Source organism: Aythya marila, assembly GCF_965140915.1.
Source record: "Aythya marila genome assembly, chromosome: 12".
In the NCBI taxonomy this organism is placed as follows: Eukaryota; Metazoa; Chordata; class Aves; order Anseriformes; family Anatidae; genus Aythya; species Aythya marila.
In genome coordinates, this window is record NC_139053.1 from 9,477,414 (window position 1) to 9,493,585 (window position 16,172).

Consider the following 16,172-nt stretch of genomic DNA (forward strand, 5'->3'; position numbering starts at 1 on the left):
AACGCCCCGCGCTCGGGCGCCCTCCGCGGGTGCACGCGGGGATCGTTAAGGGGGTTTCTGCTGGGTACGGGTGCGCGGGGATGTGCCATCGTGCTTCGGGTGCACGGGGATGCTCTGGGTGCCCTGGGGTGCTCCGGGTGTGCCAAGATGCTTGGGGTGTGCAGGGGTGGTCAGGGTACCTCGGGATGCTCGGGGTGTCCCAGAGGATGCTCAGGGTGCTCCGGGATGCTCCAGGTGCACAGGGATGCTCCAGGTACACCAGAGCATACTTTGAGTGCACAGGGATGTTCAGGGTACCCCAGAGGATGCTCAGGGTGCTCTGGGATGCTCCAAGTGCACAGGGATGCTCTGGGTTCTTCAGGATGCTCGGGGTGCCCCAGGAGATGCTCAGGGTGCTCCAGGATGCTCCAGGTGCACAAGGATGCTCTGGGTACCCTGGGATGCTCCATGTGTCCCAAGATGCTTGGGGTGTGCAGGGTTGGTCAGGGTGCTCTGTGATTCTCCAGGTGAACAGAGATACTTTGGGTACCCCAGAGCACACTCAGAATGCACAGGGATGTTTGGCATACCCCAGAGGATGCTCAAGGTGCTCTGGGATGCTCCAGGTGCACCGGGATGCTCAGGGTGCTCTGAGAGTATCCCAGATGCTTGGGGTGTGCAGGGAAGCTCCGGGTGCCCCAGGATGCTTGGGTTGTGCAGGGATGCTCAGAGTACTCCGTGATGCTCTGGGTGCTTTGGGATGCTCTGGGATGCTCTGGGTGCTTTGGGATGTTCAGAGTGTGCAGTGATGCTTGGGGTGCCCCAGGATGTTCTGGGAATATCCTCACCCAGGACAGAGACCCGGGTGAGCAGCAGTGCTGCACCCTCTGCTCTGGCAGCAGGAAGGAAGGTGACAGGCAATTCGGGGTGACTTGCTGGAGCTGCAGGCTGTGACCGTGCAGGGGACAGGACGAGGGACATAGGGGAAGGTCTCATGGCTCCTAGACCCGCCTCACCCCTGCCACCGGGGTCGAGCCCGCAGCACAAAGCTGAGTGATGCTGCTGTCCTTTTCACAGCCCAGCCATGCGGCGATGACCCTGGGCGAGAGCTGGGGTGGTGGGGTGAGGGCAGGGAGCACGAGAGCAGGTCCAGGCACCAGTGCCAGAGCGGGCTCCCAGTACAAGAAGGACTGGACAGAGTCCAGCGGAGATGTCGGGGCATTGGCACAGGCCGGGTGACAAGAGCCAGCCCCTGGCAGGATGAGGCTGAGCAGCTGTCCCTGGAAGGAGGCTGCTGGCAGGAGGGTGGCAGCAGCAGGCTGCTTGCTGCAGCCTCCTGCAGCTGCTGCTGCTTGTGCTGGGCCAGACAGAGGAGGTGCGGCTGGTGCACGAGGGGCTGGGGTGGGCAGGGACCTCCTGGTGTCACCCGGTGCCACCCTGCTCCAGCAGGGCCACCCAGCGCCAAGCCCAGGTGGGTTTGGAGACCTCTGATGATGGAGACCCCACGGCCCCTCTGGGTGACCTGTGCCTGTGCACAGGGCAGAAACACGTCCTGATGTGCACGGGAACCTCCTGAGCTCCACTTGGTGCCCACTGCCCCTCGCCCACACGCATCCATGGATGGGGTCCCCCCGGCTGCTGCGCCCCAGCTGAGGGTCCCAGCTCCTGGCCTCCCCTCCCTAATTGCAGGGAGGATCCAGGCCCTCATCACGCCCCTTCCCTGGTCTCCCCGGGGTGCCCACACCCACCCCGTCCTGGGGAGCCCGCTGCTGTTCCCAGCACCCAGCCGGGGGCGCAAAGGGGCAGGGGCACCCCACCCGCCGGCACCTTGTGGCCGTGGTGCCCCCGGGGCCCCCCATCTCGGTGCCCCCAGGCTGCCCCTCCCCGAGCCCCGGAATCCATCGGGGTGCCGCAGGAGGGCACCGGCTGGGGGGGGACTCGGGCAGAGCGGGGGCACCGAGGGGTGCGAAAAGGGGGGACCGGGGCGGGGAGGGGGGGGCGGCACCGGGGCGGGGCTGGGCGGTCCCGGGGGCGGTGGGGGGGGCCGGGCTCTGTCCCCCGCCGTTGCCGGTGACGTCGCGGCGGGGCCGGCATCGCGGCGGAGCGGCGGAGCGCCGGGGCCATGCATCCCCCGGCCGGCCCCGCGGCCTCCCCCGGCCCCGCCGCTCCCCCGGCGGGGGCCGAGCTGCTGCGGTGGCAGTGGCAGGAGGTGCAGGTGCCGTGCCTGGTGGCCGCCTGGATCCTGGTGGCCAGCTTGGCCAAGATCGGTGAGTGCCGGCCCCGCGGTCCCCGAGCCCCGCTCACCGGCTGCGCGCCGAGGGAGGCGGCTCCGGGGGTCCCGGGGCGAAAAGGGGTGGCCGCGGGGGGCACAGGGACGAGGGGGTGATGCTCGTCGCCATGCGATGGCACAGGGCACGGTGGTGGCCCGCGGAGGGTGTGATGATGGGGGACGGAGAGGGTCGCACAGCAACGGGGAGCCACCGGCCAGGAGGTGCGGTGGGGCTGGGAGGTGCTGGTGGGGCTGGGAGCAAGGCCACGTCCCCAGCACCGGGATGGGTTTGGAGGTGCCGGGTCACTCCGGAGCTACGTGGGCTTGGTGGGCACTGAGTGGGCTCCAGGGGCAAACTGGTGACCTTGGGCACGGGTGTCCTCCTTGGGGCACAGCCGTAGGAGCGGGCATGGGGAGTGGGCACGCTCTGAGTTTGGTGCCGGCTCTGCCATCAGGAGGAAATGCGGGCTGGGAGCTGGGCACGGAGGTCTCTGGGCAGCTGGGCACCAGTGGGAGCTCCCAGGGCACAGGGCAGACCGTAGCTGTCACCGCCAGCCAGCCTCTGCCTGCCCCCAGCATCACCAAAACCATGGGTTTCGACCTCGCGCTCCTCTCCTCCTGCGGCCTTCTTGCAGGGAAGAGCTAAAGCTCCGCAAGGAATAAATTAAGGCATGCCATGAGCTTAAAAATACAACCCTCTGCCGGCGGCTGTGCCACCTCCAGCTGCTGAGCGCGCCTCTCCTGCAGAAGAGCAGAGAAAGCACTCCTTGCTCTGTTTCTTCTTTTCAGACATCTAAAAGCAAGCTCTCTTTGGGCTTCCCTTGACGCCTTCCCCTCCCCATGCCACGAGCCGAGCTGCTGCCACCCCATACGCCCTCGGTGGGCACTGCCATCCCCTGCTTGGTGGCCGTGGTGACACGCCAGCCGGGTGTCCCACAGCTCCAGGCTGTCACATCCCCCCCTGTGCTCCTAGCCAGCAGCAAGGAGGGCCACCAACCCCCCCGAGGTGGCACCTGCTGTCCCCAGAGTGCTTTGGTGGGTGCCGGAGGAGGTTGGGGACGTGGGGACGAGGGTCCCCTGGGTGCAGGGCGCGGGCTGGTGCTGAAGAGCCGCTGCGGTGCTGGGCTGCCAGCTCACAGCCCTGTGACTGCAGGGGAGGAAGCGGCCCCGGCTCCGTGTGGTGGGGAAGTGACACTGGAGGCTCTTGTTCTTGGAAGCTGTCACGATGCTGGGGTGCCCCGAGCCAGCAGAGAGCAAATGCCCGGAGCGGAGAAAAACCGCTTTGGGTGTTGCCTTCCTGCACAGCGAGGCGTCATCCGGGCTTTGCGGCCTCTCTAGCTCTGTTTGCTCTGGGGAAAGAGCAAAAAGAGGAAATGATGATAAGCATCGCCCCCAAACTGCTCTGCACCCATGGAAAGTGCTGCTGGGCCCCTACGGGTTGGCAGCAAACGGGCATTTTTCCACCCAGCAGCATTCCTGCAGGTCGCCACCTCTTCTCCTTGCAGCACGTGGTCCCTCGGCCCCAGTGCTTCCAGCACAAGCATCTCTTACTGGTTTCCCCTCCGTCCCCGCTGGCACCCCGGGCGCTGCAGGGATGGAGCAGGGTTTGTCCCCGAGTCCTCCCGCTGGCACATCCCGTGCTGTGGATTTCTCGAGCAGCGCGGATTATGGCTCTGAAGTTAATTCACATGTGGCTAAGTTACCGTTGCTGTGGGAACGTTAATGCTGAAATTCTTGACTAGCGGGTGTAAAATTAGAGCTCCTGCCACCCGTCCCCGCTCGCTGCGCCCGTGCTGCAGAGGAGCTCGTGTGCTGGGATTCGCTTGTGAGGGCGGCAGCGTGCAGAGCAAATGAAGCCTCCAGCATTCCCGTGCCCCGGCTGTGCAGGCAGGGTTTCTCCCACCGATGCTGCTCCCTTCTTTGCTTGTTATTTTGGCGCTGGGGGCAGAGGAACTGGTGGCAGCTGCAAGCCCTCCCACGTCCCCACGGCATCTCTGCAGCTCTCCGGCCAGCCGGGGCAGTCTACTGTGTGTGGAAGGTGAATAGAGGTTTGCAGAGCTCTGCTGGTTGTGCCTGGAGGGTCTCCATGTCAGCACCATCCCAGTACCACCACTCTGCCCCTCCTGGGGCAGTGCCGGAGCTCCCCGGGTTGGCTGTGCCAAGGAGGTGTGCAGGTCACTGCGAAGGTGTCAGAGAGAGGAACAGCCCTTGTCCCGCATGGCTGACGATGGGCTCTGAGCTGTTGTTTCTGCTTAGGAAGTAGATCTCAGATGTTGAATTATCTCATTTAATTCAGGGCCCCGCTTCAGTGAAGGAATGCAGATTCACCAGGAGGTGTTAGGAAAGGAGTAAGGAGCATCAGGAGGCCCTGACCTCGGTGCTCAAGGTGTCCACATCTCAGGGACACCGGGACTGGCCCCAGGCAGGATGGAGCAGGACTGGGAGGCATTCAGAGCAGAGGGCATGAGCAGCAGAGACATGGAAGCTGAGCTCCTTTAGGTTTACTCCACTAGAGACAAGACCCTGGGCTAGGTAGACCTGTGGTCTGTCCATGGGCGTTCCCAAGGAGAGGAGCAGCTGTGCTGTAGGGTTTGTGTGGGACCACAGCACAGCTTTCCTTCTGGTGGGTGACTTGGCACAAGCCATGCACACATCTCAGCCAGCCAGAGAGCTTTAGGGACTGGGGTCTGGGGTGGCAGCAGGGCTCGGTGTGCAGCTGAGCGATGGTTTGGAGGCTCTGGTGTCCCTTGTACCTGCTGGGTGTGCAAGGACAGGGGGCTGGGCCTGGGGTCACCGAGAAGCTGGAGCAATTTGGGTTTACTCAGGATCCCCGTGGGGACAAGGCTGCTCTGTGGGGCAGGTCCCCGGTGCTGGCTGGAGTGACATCCCTGGGCTTGTGCCTGCCGTCAGGCTCATTGCTGCGGAGCTGATACGTGAATACGAAGGCGTGATCTGCTTGCTCCAAAAAACCACTTCCCATTTCGTGGCAGTTTAAGGTCTGCTCCGAACCTCAGATGGAATAAGCTGATTACTGGAAGCAGCTCTGGCGGCGCAGCTCTCACGCGCCTCGTTTTTGCATGCAGGCAGGTTACCCGGTGCTCTGGCAAGGAGGCTGCAGGGGTTTTCGTGCTGCTCCACTTGTGTGCTCAGCCGGCTGCAAACAAGGTCACCCCGTCACCAGGGCTGAGCATCCCCGTCTCCGAGAGGGGTAATGCGTCCCTGTGAGCAGGATGCCTGAGCAGCAGCCAGCACTGCTTGCGACACCGTGAGCATGCTCCATGAGGCTGTTCTCCTTTAAGCACAGATACCAGAGGCCAAAAAAGCAAAATACACAGCTGCTTGGCTTGTTTGGCAGTGGCCTAGGAGCAGAGGGAGCTGCAGTGCTGACCTGGGAGTTTCCTGTGGCCAGCTAACTAGAAGGTCTTCTGCTCACACGTGGCCACAAAGCGTCCTTAGGTGCTCCGTTGTCCCCACCCTGGGGTCCCTCATGCACCAGCCAACCCTATTGTGACTCCTGTGGGTCCAGGATGCTCTGTCCGTGTGCTCCTTTGGCTGATGTTCCCATTCTTCCTTTCCTTTTAGTTTTCCACCTGTCCAGGAAGGTGACATCCGTCGTCCCGGAGAGCTGCCTCCTCATCCTGCTGGGGCTGGGCCTGGGGGGCATCGTGTTGGCCGTGGCCAAGAAAGCCAAGTACCAGCTGGAGCCCAACATGTTCTTCCTCTTCCTCCTGCCCCCCATCGTCCTCGACTCGGGCTACTTCATGCCCAGCCGGCTGTTCTTCGACAACATCGGCGCCATCCTCACCTACGCAGTGGTGGGCACGCTCTGGAACTCCTTCACCACCGGCACCGCGCTCTGGGGGCTGCACCAGGCCGGGCTCATGGGTGGGTGCTGAGGGCTGCTTGGCGTGGGCCACATCCCCAAAATTTGGGTGGGAGGATGCAAGGCACCCTGAATGTACAGCCCGTTGCCCAGCCCTGGCATGGATCCCAGAGATCCCAGCGCTTGGGAGCGATGTTCTGGCAGGACCAGCGAGCGTGGAGGACGAACGGGACCTGCTCAGCGCTGGGCTGACTCATGTCTTTGCTATTTTTGTCGCCGACCTTGGCTAGCTTTGCTGGCTCACTGCCATGTTCCCTGTCCTCGGGTTGAGCTGTTGGCCCTGGCTGGCCCAGGCCATCCTCTGAGCACTTCTGAGCCCGGAGGAACCACCGAAGGGGATGGCCGAGTCCCGCTCCCCTCATGAGCCAAGCCCCACAGCCCCTCGGGGAGGCCTGAGAGCTCAGGGAGGCAGACTAGGCACTGGGAGCAGACAGGGAACAAGCCTGTCCCTTACCTTATCCACTGAGAGGGGCTCTGGGGAGGATGCTGTGCCTCATCTCCATCCGTCTGTCCCAGCAGATCCAGGCGTGGAAGCCGGGCTGATGGATTTCCTGCTCTTCGGCAGCCTCATCTCAGCTGTGGACCCGGTGGCAGTGCTGGCCGTTTTTGAAGAGGTCCATGTGAACGAGACCCTCTTCATCATCGTGTTTGGCGAGTCCCTCCTGAACGACGCCGTCACCGTGGTGAGTTGGAGCTAGGGGGGATCCCAATGTCCTGATGATGATGAGGGTGGTGAGGCACCGGCACGGGCTGCCCGGTGAAGCTGTGGGTGCCCCATCCCTGGAGGGTTTTGGTGTCAGGTTGGACGTGGCTTTGTGCAACCTGGTGTAGTGAAAGATGTCCCAGCCCACGGGGATCCCCCAGGCTGGGTGACATCCCCAAAGGACGTTGCGTTCCCTGCAGGTGCTCTACAAGGTCTTCAACTCTTTCGTGGAGCTGGGCCCGGCGCACATCCATGCCACGGACTACGTGAAGGGGGTAGGTGAGTATGAGCCCCACCAGCCCCTCCACCTCTTCCTCTGGCATGGAGGCACGGGGACGAGTTGTACCGTGGGCTGGTGCTGAGCCTATCCCAGCCATCACCCATCCTCAGGGGATGCTCTGGTGGTTGGACGCAGATGGGAGCGCGGGGCCTGCTCCTTGCGGCCTGCCCCAGGGGTGCGATCCAGCCTCTTCCCCCCAGCCTCCTTCTTCCTGGTGAGCCTGGGGGGCACGGCCGTGGGGCTGCTCTTCGCCTTCCTCCTGGCCCTGATCACACGCTTCACCAAGCGCGTGCGCATCATCGAGCCGCTCTTCGTCTTCCTCCTGGCCTACGTCGCGTACCTGGCTGCTGAGATGGTCTCGCTCTCCGCCATCCTGGCGTGAGTACCGGGGGCTGGGAGAACAAAGCTGAAGCTCTGAGAAGCGGCCAGACCCACTCCTCATCCCACCATGGGGTCGTGACAGCTCCTTCTGCCCCTCTGCAGAGTCACCTTCTGTGGGATCTGCTGCAAGAAGTACGTGGAAGCCAACATCTCCCAGAAGTCCCGCACCACCGTCAAGTACACCATGAAGACGCTGGCCAGCAGCTCAGAGACCATCATCTTCATGTTTCTGGGCATGTCGGCTGTGGACACCTCCAAGTGGGCATGGGACACGGCGCTGGTGCTGGGCACCCTGTTATTTATCCTGCTCTTCAGAGCTGTGGGTCAGTCAGTCCTGCTGGGCCAGCATTTTCATCCCAAAGAGGGGTACCCCCCAGGAATGGCTCCTGGCCTGGGCTCTGCCCCATCTCCAGGAGCAAGCCCGTGTCCCAGGCTCATGTCCTGCTTCTCCCCAGGTGTTGTCCTCCAGACCTACGTGCTCAATCGCTTTCGCCTCATCCCCCTGGATAGGATCGACCAGGTGGTCATGTCATACGGCGGCCTCCGTGGAGCTGTCGCCTTCGCCCTGGTCATCCTGCTGGACAGGGACAAGGTGAAAGCCAAGGACTACTTTGTGGCAACGACCATCGTGGTGGTGTTCTTCACGGTCATCGTGCAGGTGAGCACGGGCACCCTGCCCACGGGGAGCCGCACCGTGGATGGATGGATGGATGGATGGATGGATGGATGGATGGATGGATGGATGGATGGATGGATGGATGGATGGATGGATGGATGGATGTGAGCATGGGGTTGGGGGTCTGGAGGGGCACATCATGGGACACAGCCTCCAGGTTTCAGGTCCCCAGGGTGGCCATCAGCGAGGTGCAAAGCACAGCAGGTCGGGTTGGTTGTGGTGCACGCAGCTGTTGCAGCCACTGTCCCCTGTCACTTCATGCTGCTTCTGCTCCTGTGCCCCAGCCGTGCACCCTCTCGCCCTCCCAGTCTTTCCCTTGCCCTCTCCTGCCATTCCAGGGCCTCACCATCAAGCCCCTGGTGACGTGGCTGAAGGTGAAGCGCAGTGACCACCACAAGCCCACGCTGAATGAGGAGCTGCACGAGCACGTAGGTGCTCCCCACACTGCCCGGGCAGGGCGAGAGCGATGCGTGGCCTCAGTTTGGCCGGGTGTGCTCAGCCCTGGGTCTCTCTGCACCTCTCTCACCCTTTTCTCCTCCCTCAAGGCCTTCGACCACATCCTGGCGGCGGTGGAGGACATCGTGGGACACCACGGCTACCACTACTGGCGGGACAAGTGAGTGTCTTGCTCCGCTGGCCATCAGGTGGAGGGGGTGGAGGAGCTGCTGCGGGACCGTGGTGGCCACAACGGCACTGCGCCTCCACATGGAGGGAGGACACCGAGGAGGGAGCTGTTAAACCCTGGTAGTGTTTATCTGCGGCGTCACAACAGGAAAAGGATGCAGAGAGCCTGCTTCCCGGAGGGGAAGCTCCAGCTGGGCAGCTGCACCAGCTCCTGCCCTGCTCCCAACTGGTCTCTGGCTTCTCCTTGGCATGGGGACAAAGTGGCAGCGTGTCCCGTCCCCTCCTACCCTTCTCTGTCTGTGTGTCCCTGGGCACAGCCAGCTCCTGCATGCCCAGCCTGCTCTCACCATATTTTGAACACTCTTGGCCTTGCACGGGCAGAAGTCCCCCGGCCATCGAGCCCATCTGCCCGCTGTGGGTGCTCCACCGCCCGTGTCTCCGTTTCGCTCCAGGTGGGAGCAGTTCGACAAGAAGTACCTGAGCCAGCTCCTGATGAGGAAATCTGCCTACAGGCTGCGGGACGAGATCTGGGACGTCTACTACAAGCTGAACATCCGCGATGCCATCAGCTTCGTGGACCAGGTGGGGGGCACGCGGCGGGAGCTGGGCAGGGGGCTGGCGGCGTGGTGGTCCCCATGGGCTGCCCGTGGCGGTGGGCTCACCCCCCCCAACCCATCCTTGTCCCCCCCAGGGTGGCCATGTGCTGTCGGCCGCCAAGCTGGCGCTGCCCTCCATGCCCAGCCGCACGTCCATGTCGGAGTCGTCGGTCACAAACCTGCTGTGAGTACAAGCTCCCCCCTTGAACCCCAGCCCCCGGGCGGCGCTCGCAGGACCCCTGCAGCCTCTCCCTTCTCCGGAGAGGGCTCGATCCATCGGGATGCTCTGTCTGCCCTAGGAGGGAGAGTGGCAGCGGCGCCTGCCTGGACCTGCAGGTGATCGACACGGTGCGGAGCCGGAGGGACAAGGAGGACGCCGCGATGCACCACGTGCTGCGAGGGAGCCTCTACAAGCCCCGCAGGCGGGTGAGCGCTCCCCGGCCATGGCGCCCGCAGCAGGAGCGGGGATGGAGGATGCTGCGTGGGGCCAGCTGCTCATCCTGTGTCTCTTTGCCTCTCCCTCGGCCAGTACAAGGCCAGCTACAGCCGTCACTTCATCTCTCCAGATAAACAAGAGCGCCAAGATAAAGAAATCTTCCGGCAGAACATGAAGAGGCGCCTGGAGACCTTCAAGTCCACCAAGCACAACATCTGCTCCTCCAAGAGCAAAGCCAGGCTGAAGGAAAAGGGCAGGAAGAAGGCAAGTGGTCCCCAAACTGCTGCTCCCCTACTAGCTGTGAGGTTTGGCCTCCCTGAGAGGTCCTGCAGGGGGTGGATGAGGTGCTGCAGGGTTTCGGCATCTCCAGAGCCAACGGGGATAGTGGGGAGTCCCCCCTCAGGACCTCATCTCCATCCTGTGTGGGTGCCCAGATGGCATGGGACCTGCATGGGTGCTGCATGTCCCCGTGTCCCCATCACACCAGAGCTGCCCCATGTGGCCCCGAGCCCTGGAGGAACTGAAAGTTTCTTTTCCAAGCACGCTCAGGGCCACCTGGGGACGGCGCTGGGGTTTGCACAGGGCAGGTCCCAGCCAGGTCCCTCTCGCTCTGCAGAAGGACATCTCTCTGACCAGCGATGCACCCAACGGGAGGACGCACAGAGGTGTCCCCTGGCAGGAGGCAGGTGAGGCTGGTGGCAGGACAGGTCCCCGGGTCCTGCAGGGGGTCAGCACGCTGTGCCTGCCCACTGCCAGCTCGGAGACACGGCAGCACCGGGGTTGTGCTGGCACCAGGTCCTTCTCCCGTGGGTGCAGGGGGTCAGTTTGCAGGGTGCCTGGTCCCCATGCACTCCCCTGTCTGGCTGCAGCTCCTGTGCTGGTGATGGTCAGCTCCGAGGAGGAGGAGAGCGATAGCTCAGAGACAGAAAGAGAGGACGACGAAGGGATCGTGTTCATCGCTCGAGCCACCGATGAGGTCCTGCAGGGAAAGGCCACCCCTGGTAGGCACTGGCGCTCCCATGCCCAGCAGGGCAGCTGCTTGGCTAGCTCGTCCTTCCTCCACCTGCAGAGCAAAGCTGACTTGGGCTGTGCAAAACCAAAGTCAGCGGAGCATGGATAGGAGAATCACTCTTCTCTGTGGCCCTGGAGGCACAGCAGAGCCTCCTTGGTGGCTCTTGCACCCCTGGGCCAGCTGGGAAGGCTCCCATTTGGTGGCAGTCGTTGCTTGCAGGGCTCAGGGAGAGGGCAGGAGCCACACAATATCCTCCACTCTCCTTGTTTCTGTGTCCCCAGGCAGCCTGGACGTCTGCCCCAGCCCCTGCATCATCCCGCCATCGCCCACCTTGGCAGAGAAGGAGCTGCCGTGGAAAGGAGACCAGGCTGACCTGGCTGTTTACGTCTCCTCGGAGACCACCAAAATCGTGCCAGTGGATATGCAGAAAGCGTGGAACCAAAGCATCTCCTCCCTGGAGAGCATCGCCTCCCCGCCAGGCATCGAGACGGGACCTCAGCACAGGCGCTTCGCCTGCCCCATGCTGGAGGAGCAGCCCCAGTCGGCGAGCCAGGCGATGCCGGAGCAGATCTCCTGCTTCCAGTTCCCCAGCCACGTCTCGAAGAGCGGCAGGTCGCTGAGCGACAGCAGCCCGGACGGCGTGGAGCAGCAGGAGCTGCAGCCTTTGATGGCCTCGGAGGAGCAGGGCAGGGCGCTGCCCCCCGCCGAGCCCCGGCGGCTGATGTTCAGCAGGGCCAGCCACATCTGAGCCGTGCCACGGACAGGGCAGGGGCTGGGGGCAGGCTGAGACCCACCGATTGCTCTGCCCTCTCGCTTTGTCTGTGTGTCTCCTCTAACTCCAGGAGCGGCCGAGAGCCTGGTGCTCCTGGGGCTGCTGATGGTCCATCACCTGCATGAGCTCCATCACCTCCTGGTGGTGGAGAAATGGGCTCGATGCTGCCGTAGCAGGTCCCAGCCTCATCCTCCCGGGGAGGCACAGCCCCCCAGACCTCGCTCTTCCTCTCTGGTCTCCCTCCTGCATCCTCGCAGTGCTGGGAGGCCGGAGATGTTCCTCCCAGAGGTGGGATCCCAGCCGGACTTGACGCCGTTGCGGCTGTGCCACCTGGAGGTGTGGGGGTCCTGGCTGGGGGCTGCTCGTGGGTGCGAGCGCCTGATCTTGGCTCTGCGGAGGAGGCTGGTGCACAACAATCCTCCCACACCCAGCACCAAGCCGGCAGCTTCCAGGCGGCCAATTGCTCAGAGCATGCACGGACCTCAGCTGGGAGACCAGAGACTGACTCCTTTCCAGGGCAGCTGTGTCTCCCCTGGGTTTTGGAGGCACCGTGGAGGCAAAGCCATGACTTTCTCAGGACTAGGAGCAGCGCTCCTGGGGCTTGGCTCCACCGGGAGCCGGGCTGCGTACGCACAGGAACTGTTCCAGCACCCCACCGGCTGTGCCAGCCTCACACCTCTTGTCTGGATGTGCTCCCCGTAGCTGCCGTGTTCAGCTTTCTGGCTTTGTGGGGAGGCAGCGGCCCTGCACAGCATCCTTGGTGTTCATCCTGCCTGCATCCCAGTCCCGCCAGTTGCCTGGGGCTGGTCACGGCACGAGGGGGTGAGCAGCGGATGTGAATGTAGGTCGGGAGCTGGGCGAAAGCTGAGTGCATCTTCAAAGGTCTGTCCCCAACACCTGCCTCCCAGCCACCCCGGGTCCCTCCTGAGAAGGAGGTGAGATCGGGTGACCCACACAGCGATCCTTTCCTGCTGTGACCCCAAATGACAAGAATCAGTCCCCGAGAACAGCTCGGAGCAAAGCAGGGCAGCCAGGTGCAGGAGACCCCACGGTCCAGGCAATGTGGGAGGGTTGGGGATGTCCTCTTTGTGCAGAATGGTGCTTTGGGCTGTTAAAAGCCCAAAGCAAGCAAATAACTGTGTGATCATCTACCTGGGGGTGCTGAGACAGCAGGTGCCAAGGGGATGTTTAGATGCACTGGGTGAATGAGCCCAATGTAGGGCGGGCAAGGTGGTGTAGCTCAGGTACTGCTAGCAAGGCTCAGCGACGGCTGAGCTCAGTACCCGTCCTACCAGCTGGAGCATGAGGTTTTTAAAAGGATTTTATATAGTTTTGCATTTCTTGTATGCCTTATTCCGGTTTTGATTTCTGATATTGGGCCATACTAAATCTCTAGCTGGGTCAGTGTTTTATGTAGCCATGGGCACCACAAACGACTCAAGACTTACTATCTTATTTGCAAGAATATTGTTTTAATGTGAAAATATATGCAGAGTATTTTGTAATGTTCAATAAATCAGAGTTGGAGCAGGTGCCACGGTCTGGACTCACTGCTGTCTGGGAACCTCTGCACATCTCACCCCATGCAGCTCCGGGCTGGGTTCTCGTCACCACATCCCTGTGCTCTCTGCACTTCCAGCCCACCTCGCAGTTTCAGTGTGCCCAGCTGGAGCAAGTAAAATCACTTTTCAGGGTATTCTGGGTCTCAGGAACTTCTAATGCTTGGATCAGTGCCTCGCATGCAGCGCTGAGAACCCCTTCCTCCGGCCCAGCCCGAGCTGCGTGTGCTGGCTTCTGTCCTCCCTCCATCTGCTGGCTGCAGGTCCGAAGGAAAGGCCAGCAGCCCGTCAGCTCGGAGCCCTCTCTTTTCTCCTTCAACCCCAGCCACGCTGTGACCACTCGGTCACCTTCCAGGGATGGTGGCTCCTACTGCACCCAGGGGGTTGTGTCAGTATTTGTTCTCATCCTCCAGTCTCTGTATTTCCCTCTCCTGCCTGCACAGGGCTGCTCTGCACCTCCCAGCGCAGCACAGATCCGTCTCTTCCAGCCTAAAAATACCAAAGCTCTTCAGTGGAAAAACACGAGAACCAGGCCAAACCACGAGCACATGTGCCCAAACCTCTGCTGCTCCAGGACAGAGTAAGGCACAACAAATTAGCTGCCTGTCAGACTGTAGCCCAGAACACACAACCCTCCGACTGTTATTATAAGCAACCCCATCCTGGAGCTGTCTGCCTGCTGCAGACCATTTTGCACGCGGGCTGCTCCTCGCTCTGCCATTAGAGCTGCACATTTTTTCCACAGTGATTTACTTTCTCCAGGGCTCGGCTCCTCCAGTTTCTCCGTGGTGCTTGTGAAGTCAGCAGAGGATGGAAGGCAGCGCTGGAAACGGGGCCCCAGCGGGATGGAAGAGCCAGGCTGTGGGCGATGGGCTGGCGGTGGCCAGCTCCCAAGTCAGCCGAGCAGCAGCTCCGTGCAGTCGTCTCAAAATCACAGCCTCGCCATCACACAACGTGTGTTGGAGCATCAGGCAGCTTTTACATACAGCCAGAGCAGATACATCGCTTATTCTGGGGAGCCCCAAGTTGCAGCTAGCATCCAGCTGTCTCACGAGCACCAAATGGAGGGGAATAATCATTCCTTGAGCTGCCAGCTTCACGTTCTCCATTGCGGCAAAGGTGCTGTTGACTCACACCACCTCGCGTACTTCTTCGTTCTGCTCCATCTCCAGAGCACTCCTGACTCCTGGTGTGGTGTTTTCATGATGGTGGGGAGCAGCTCAGTGGGTGTCCAGCTTCTCCCCTCCCACTTTGCCCTTGGTTTTCCAGCAAATCATGGCAGAGGCTTTGGCCATGCGGACGTGAGAACAGCAGGAAGGCAAACAGAGAATTCAGGAGAGGTGTTCAGTCTGATCGTACCTGGGCACACACATTTTGGAGACACATCAGCCCACTCATCGCTCTTCTCTGCTCCTGTCCATGTGTCCAGGCATCCAGCTCCCAGCCTCCTGGCCAGCTGAGCAGCCAGGACAGGCCCAGGTGCTGTGATGGTGTGCTCCTGGTCTGTGTTGTGGGACACGGATGGGGATGATGAGGAGGTTCCTTTTGTTCTAAAGCTCACAAAATGGGTTTCTACCAGGTGCTGGGACATGTAGTTTGTGTCACAGGATCCCTGGCTGCTGCCTCTGCTCTGCAGGACTGCTTGGCACTACATCCTGCTGATGCCCCTGCAGCTGCAAGGGGCTGACTTCCCCTTTGCCTGTTTGGGACAAGCTATCTGCACGTCCTATCCATGTCTGCCTCCTGGCCAGAGGGTTGCACGGCCACCTCCTAACACCGTCTGCTCTTCAGGCCAAGCAGCAGGTCCAGCATGAGCCTGCCGATCCTCACTGCTTGGAGGCTGGTTTAGGAGAGGAAAAGGGTGTGAAGAAGCGGCTGCCCCTCCATGAGGAGCTCATCCCAACCCTTTTGAGCTTCCCACGTCCACCCAAGGACCAATGCCAGGTAGACTTCAGTGTCAGATCTCTCGCCGTATGGACCTACCAAGCTCTTGGTGCCCAAATCTGGGAATGACCTGATGGGAACAGCACCGTGGCAACTCACCATCACTCGGTGGCCACCAGCACTACCTGCGATAAGGCCTGGGGCATCCTGCTGCTCCAGTGCCACCGCTGCTCCCCCTTTCCCCTGCAGCCAACCCTGCTCTCTGACATTCCTCAAAGCCTGCTGAAGGCAACGATTCATTGTCACTCCCGAATTACCTCCAGAGGGGTGGACGTGAGTCCTGGCCCCACTCTGCCCCGTGCAGCCGCTCAGCCGATGGACGTGAGCCATCCGGGGCCGCAAGGCGCGTTGTTGGTGACTGAGCCGGCATCAGTCAGCAGCCGGGGAGGATAATGAGGAACAGATTTGTGCTGGGCAGAGGTTCCCATGCTGCGTTCCAGGGCAGAGCGGCCAGGACGGGAGAGCTGCTGCCTTTGTGCTTCGCGCTGCACCCCTCCAGTGTGTGTCGGGCCAGCTCCTCGGCTCGCCCGTGTCTCTTTGCTGTCTGCGGGCAGTGAGCTCCCCTCTCCAGCAGCTCTGTCACCCGCTGGGCTGGCCAGGAGGCTGTGCCCGCATCCCGGGTCTGCAGGGGAGCGAGCTGCAGTGTGGACAGGCTGAAGACAGGCGAGCTCAGTGGGATCTTCAAGCCAGCAGGAGCTGGGTGGGGTGATCCACACCCTTCTTCGTGGTTCAGATTTCTCTGCTTTTGCCTGGAGGAGCAGACAGGACTGGGGGACTCCCTGCCTGGGAGGACTGCGTGGCCAGGCTGCTGCTCCTGAGGACTCTTGAAAAACAGCCAGGATGGATGCCGACACGCAGGGACTTTGATTTCACAAGAACTCCAGATCCTCCAGTTGTGATCTTCCTTGCAGAGCTATTCCTCGCAGCTGCAGAGAAGGCAAAGATCCCTGAAGAAGCCACAAAGGCTCCTCTTACCTCACTTTCTCCTGGCATCCAGTGCCACACAGCCAGGCTGCCCTGAAGGTAAATAAATTAAACTTGCATTGGGTTAGCTGGAG

The 16,172-nt window shown here is 61.8% G+C and overlaps 1 protein-coding gene across 3 annotated transcripts; it reads left to right on the top strand.

The window, feature by feature from the left end:
• The first annotated feature begins 2,090 nt into the window (after positions 1 to 2,090).
• On the top strand, positions 2,091 to 13,123 carry SLC9A5 (solute carrier family 9 member A5). 3 transcript variants are annotated; one of them, XM_082769719.1, is made up of 16 exons: positions 2,091 to 2,246; positions 5,831 to 6,133; positions 6,651 to 6,814; positions 7,035 to 7,113; positions 7,315 to 7,492; positions 7,598 to 7,818; positions 7,951 to 8,153; positions 8,480 to 8,599; positions 8,717 to 8,787; positions 9,248 to 9,377; positions 9,487 to 9,575; positions 9,691 to 9,817; positions 9,921 to 10,091; positions 10,444 to 10,513; positions 10,697 to 10,828; positions 11,121 to 13,123. In XM_082769719.1, exons 1-16 carry the CDS (start codon positions 2,102 to 2,104, stop codon positions 11,585 to 11,587), a joined length of 2,670 nt encoding a protein of 889 aa, XP_082625845.1. In that variant the 5' UTR covers positions 2,091 to 2,101; the 3' UTR covers positions 11,588 to 13,123. The 3 variants fall into 3 exon arrangements, with proteins under 3 accessions (XP_082625845.1, XP_082625846.1, XP_082625847.1); XM_082769720.1 differs by having other exon boundaries at positions 8,510 to 8,599; XM_082769721.1 differs by lacking the exon at positions 8,480 to 8,599.
• Positions 13,124 to 16,172: the final 3,049 nt, after the last annotated feature.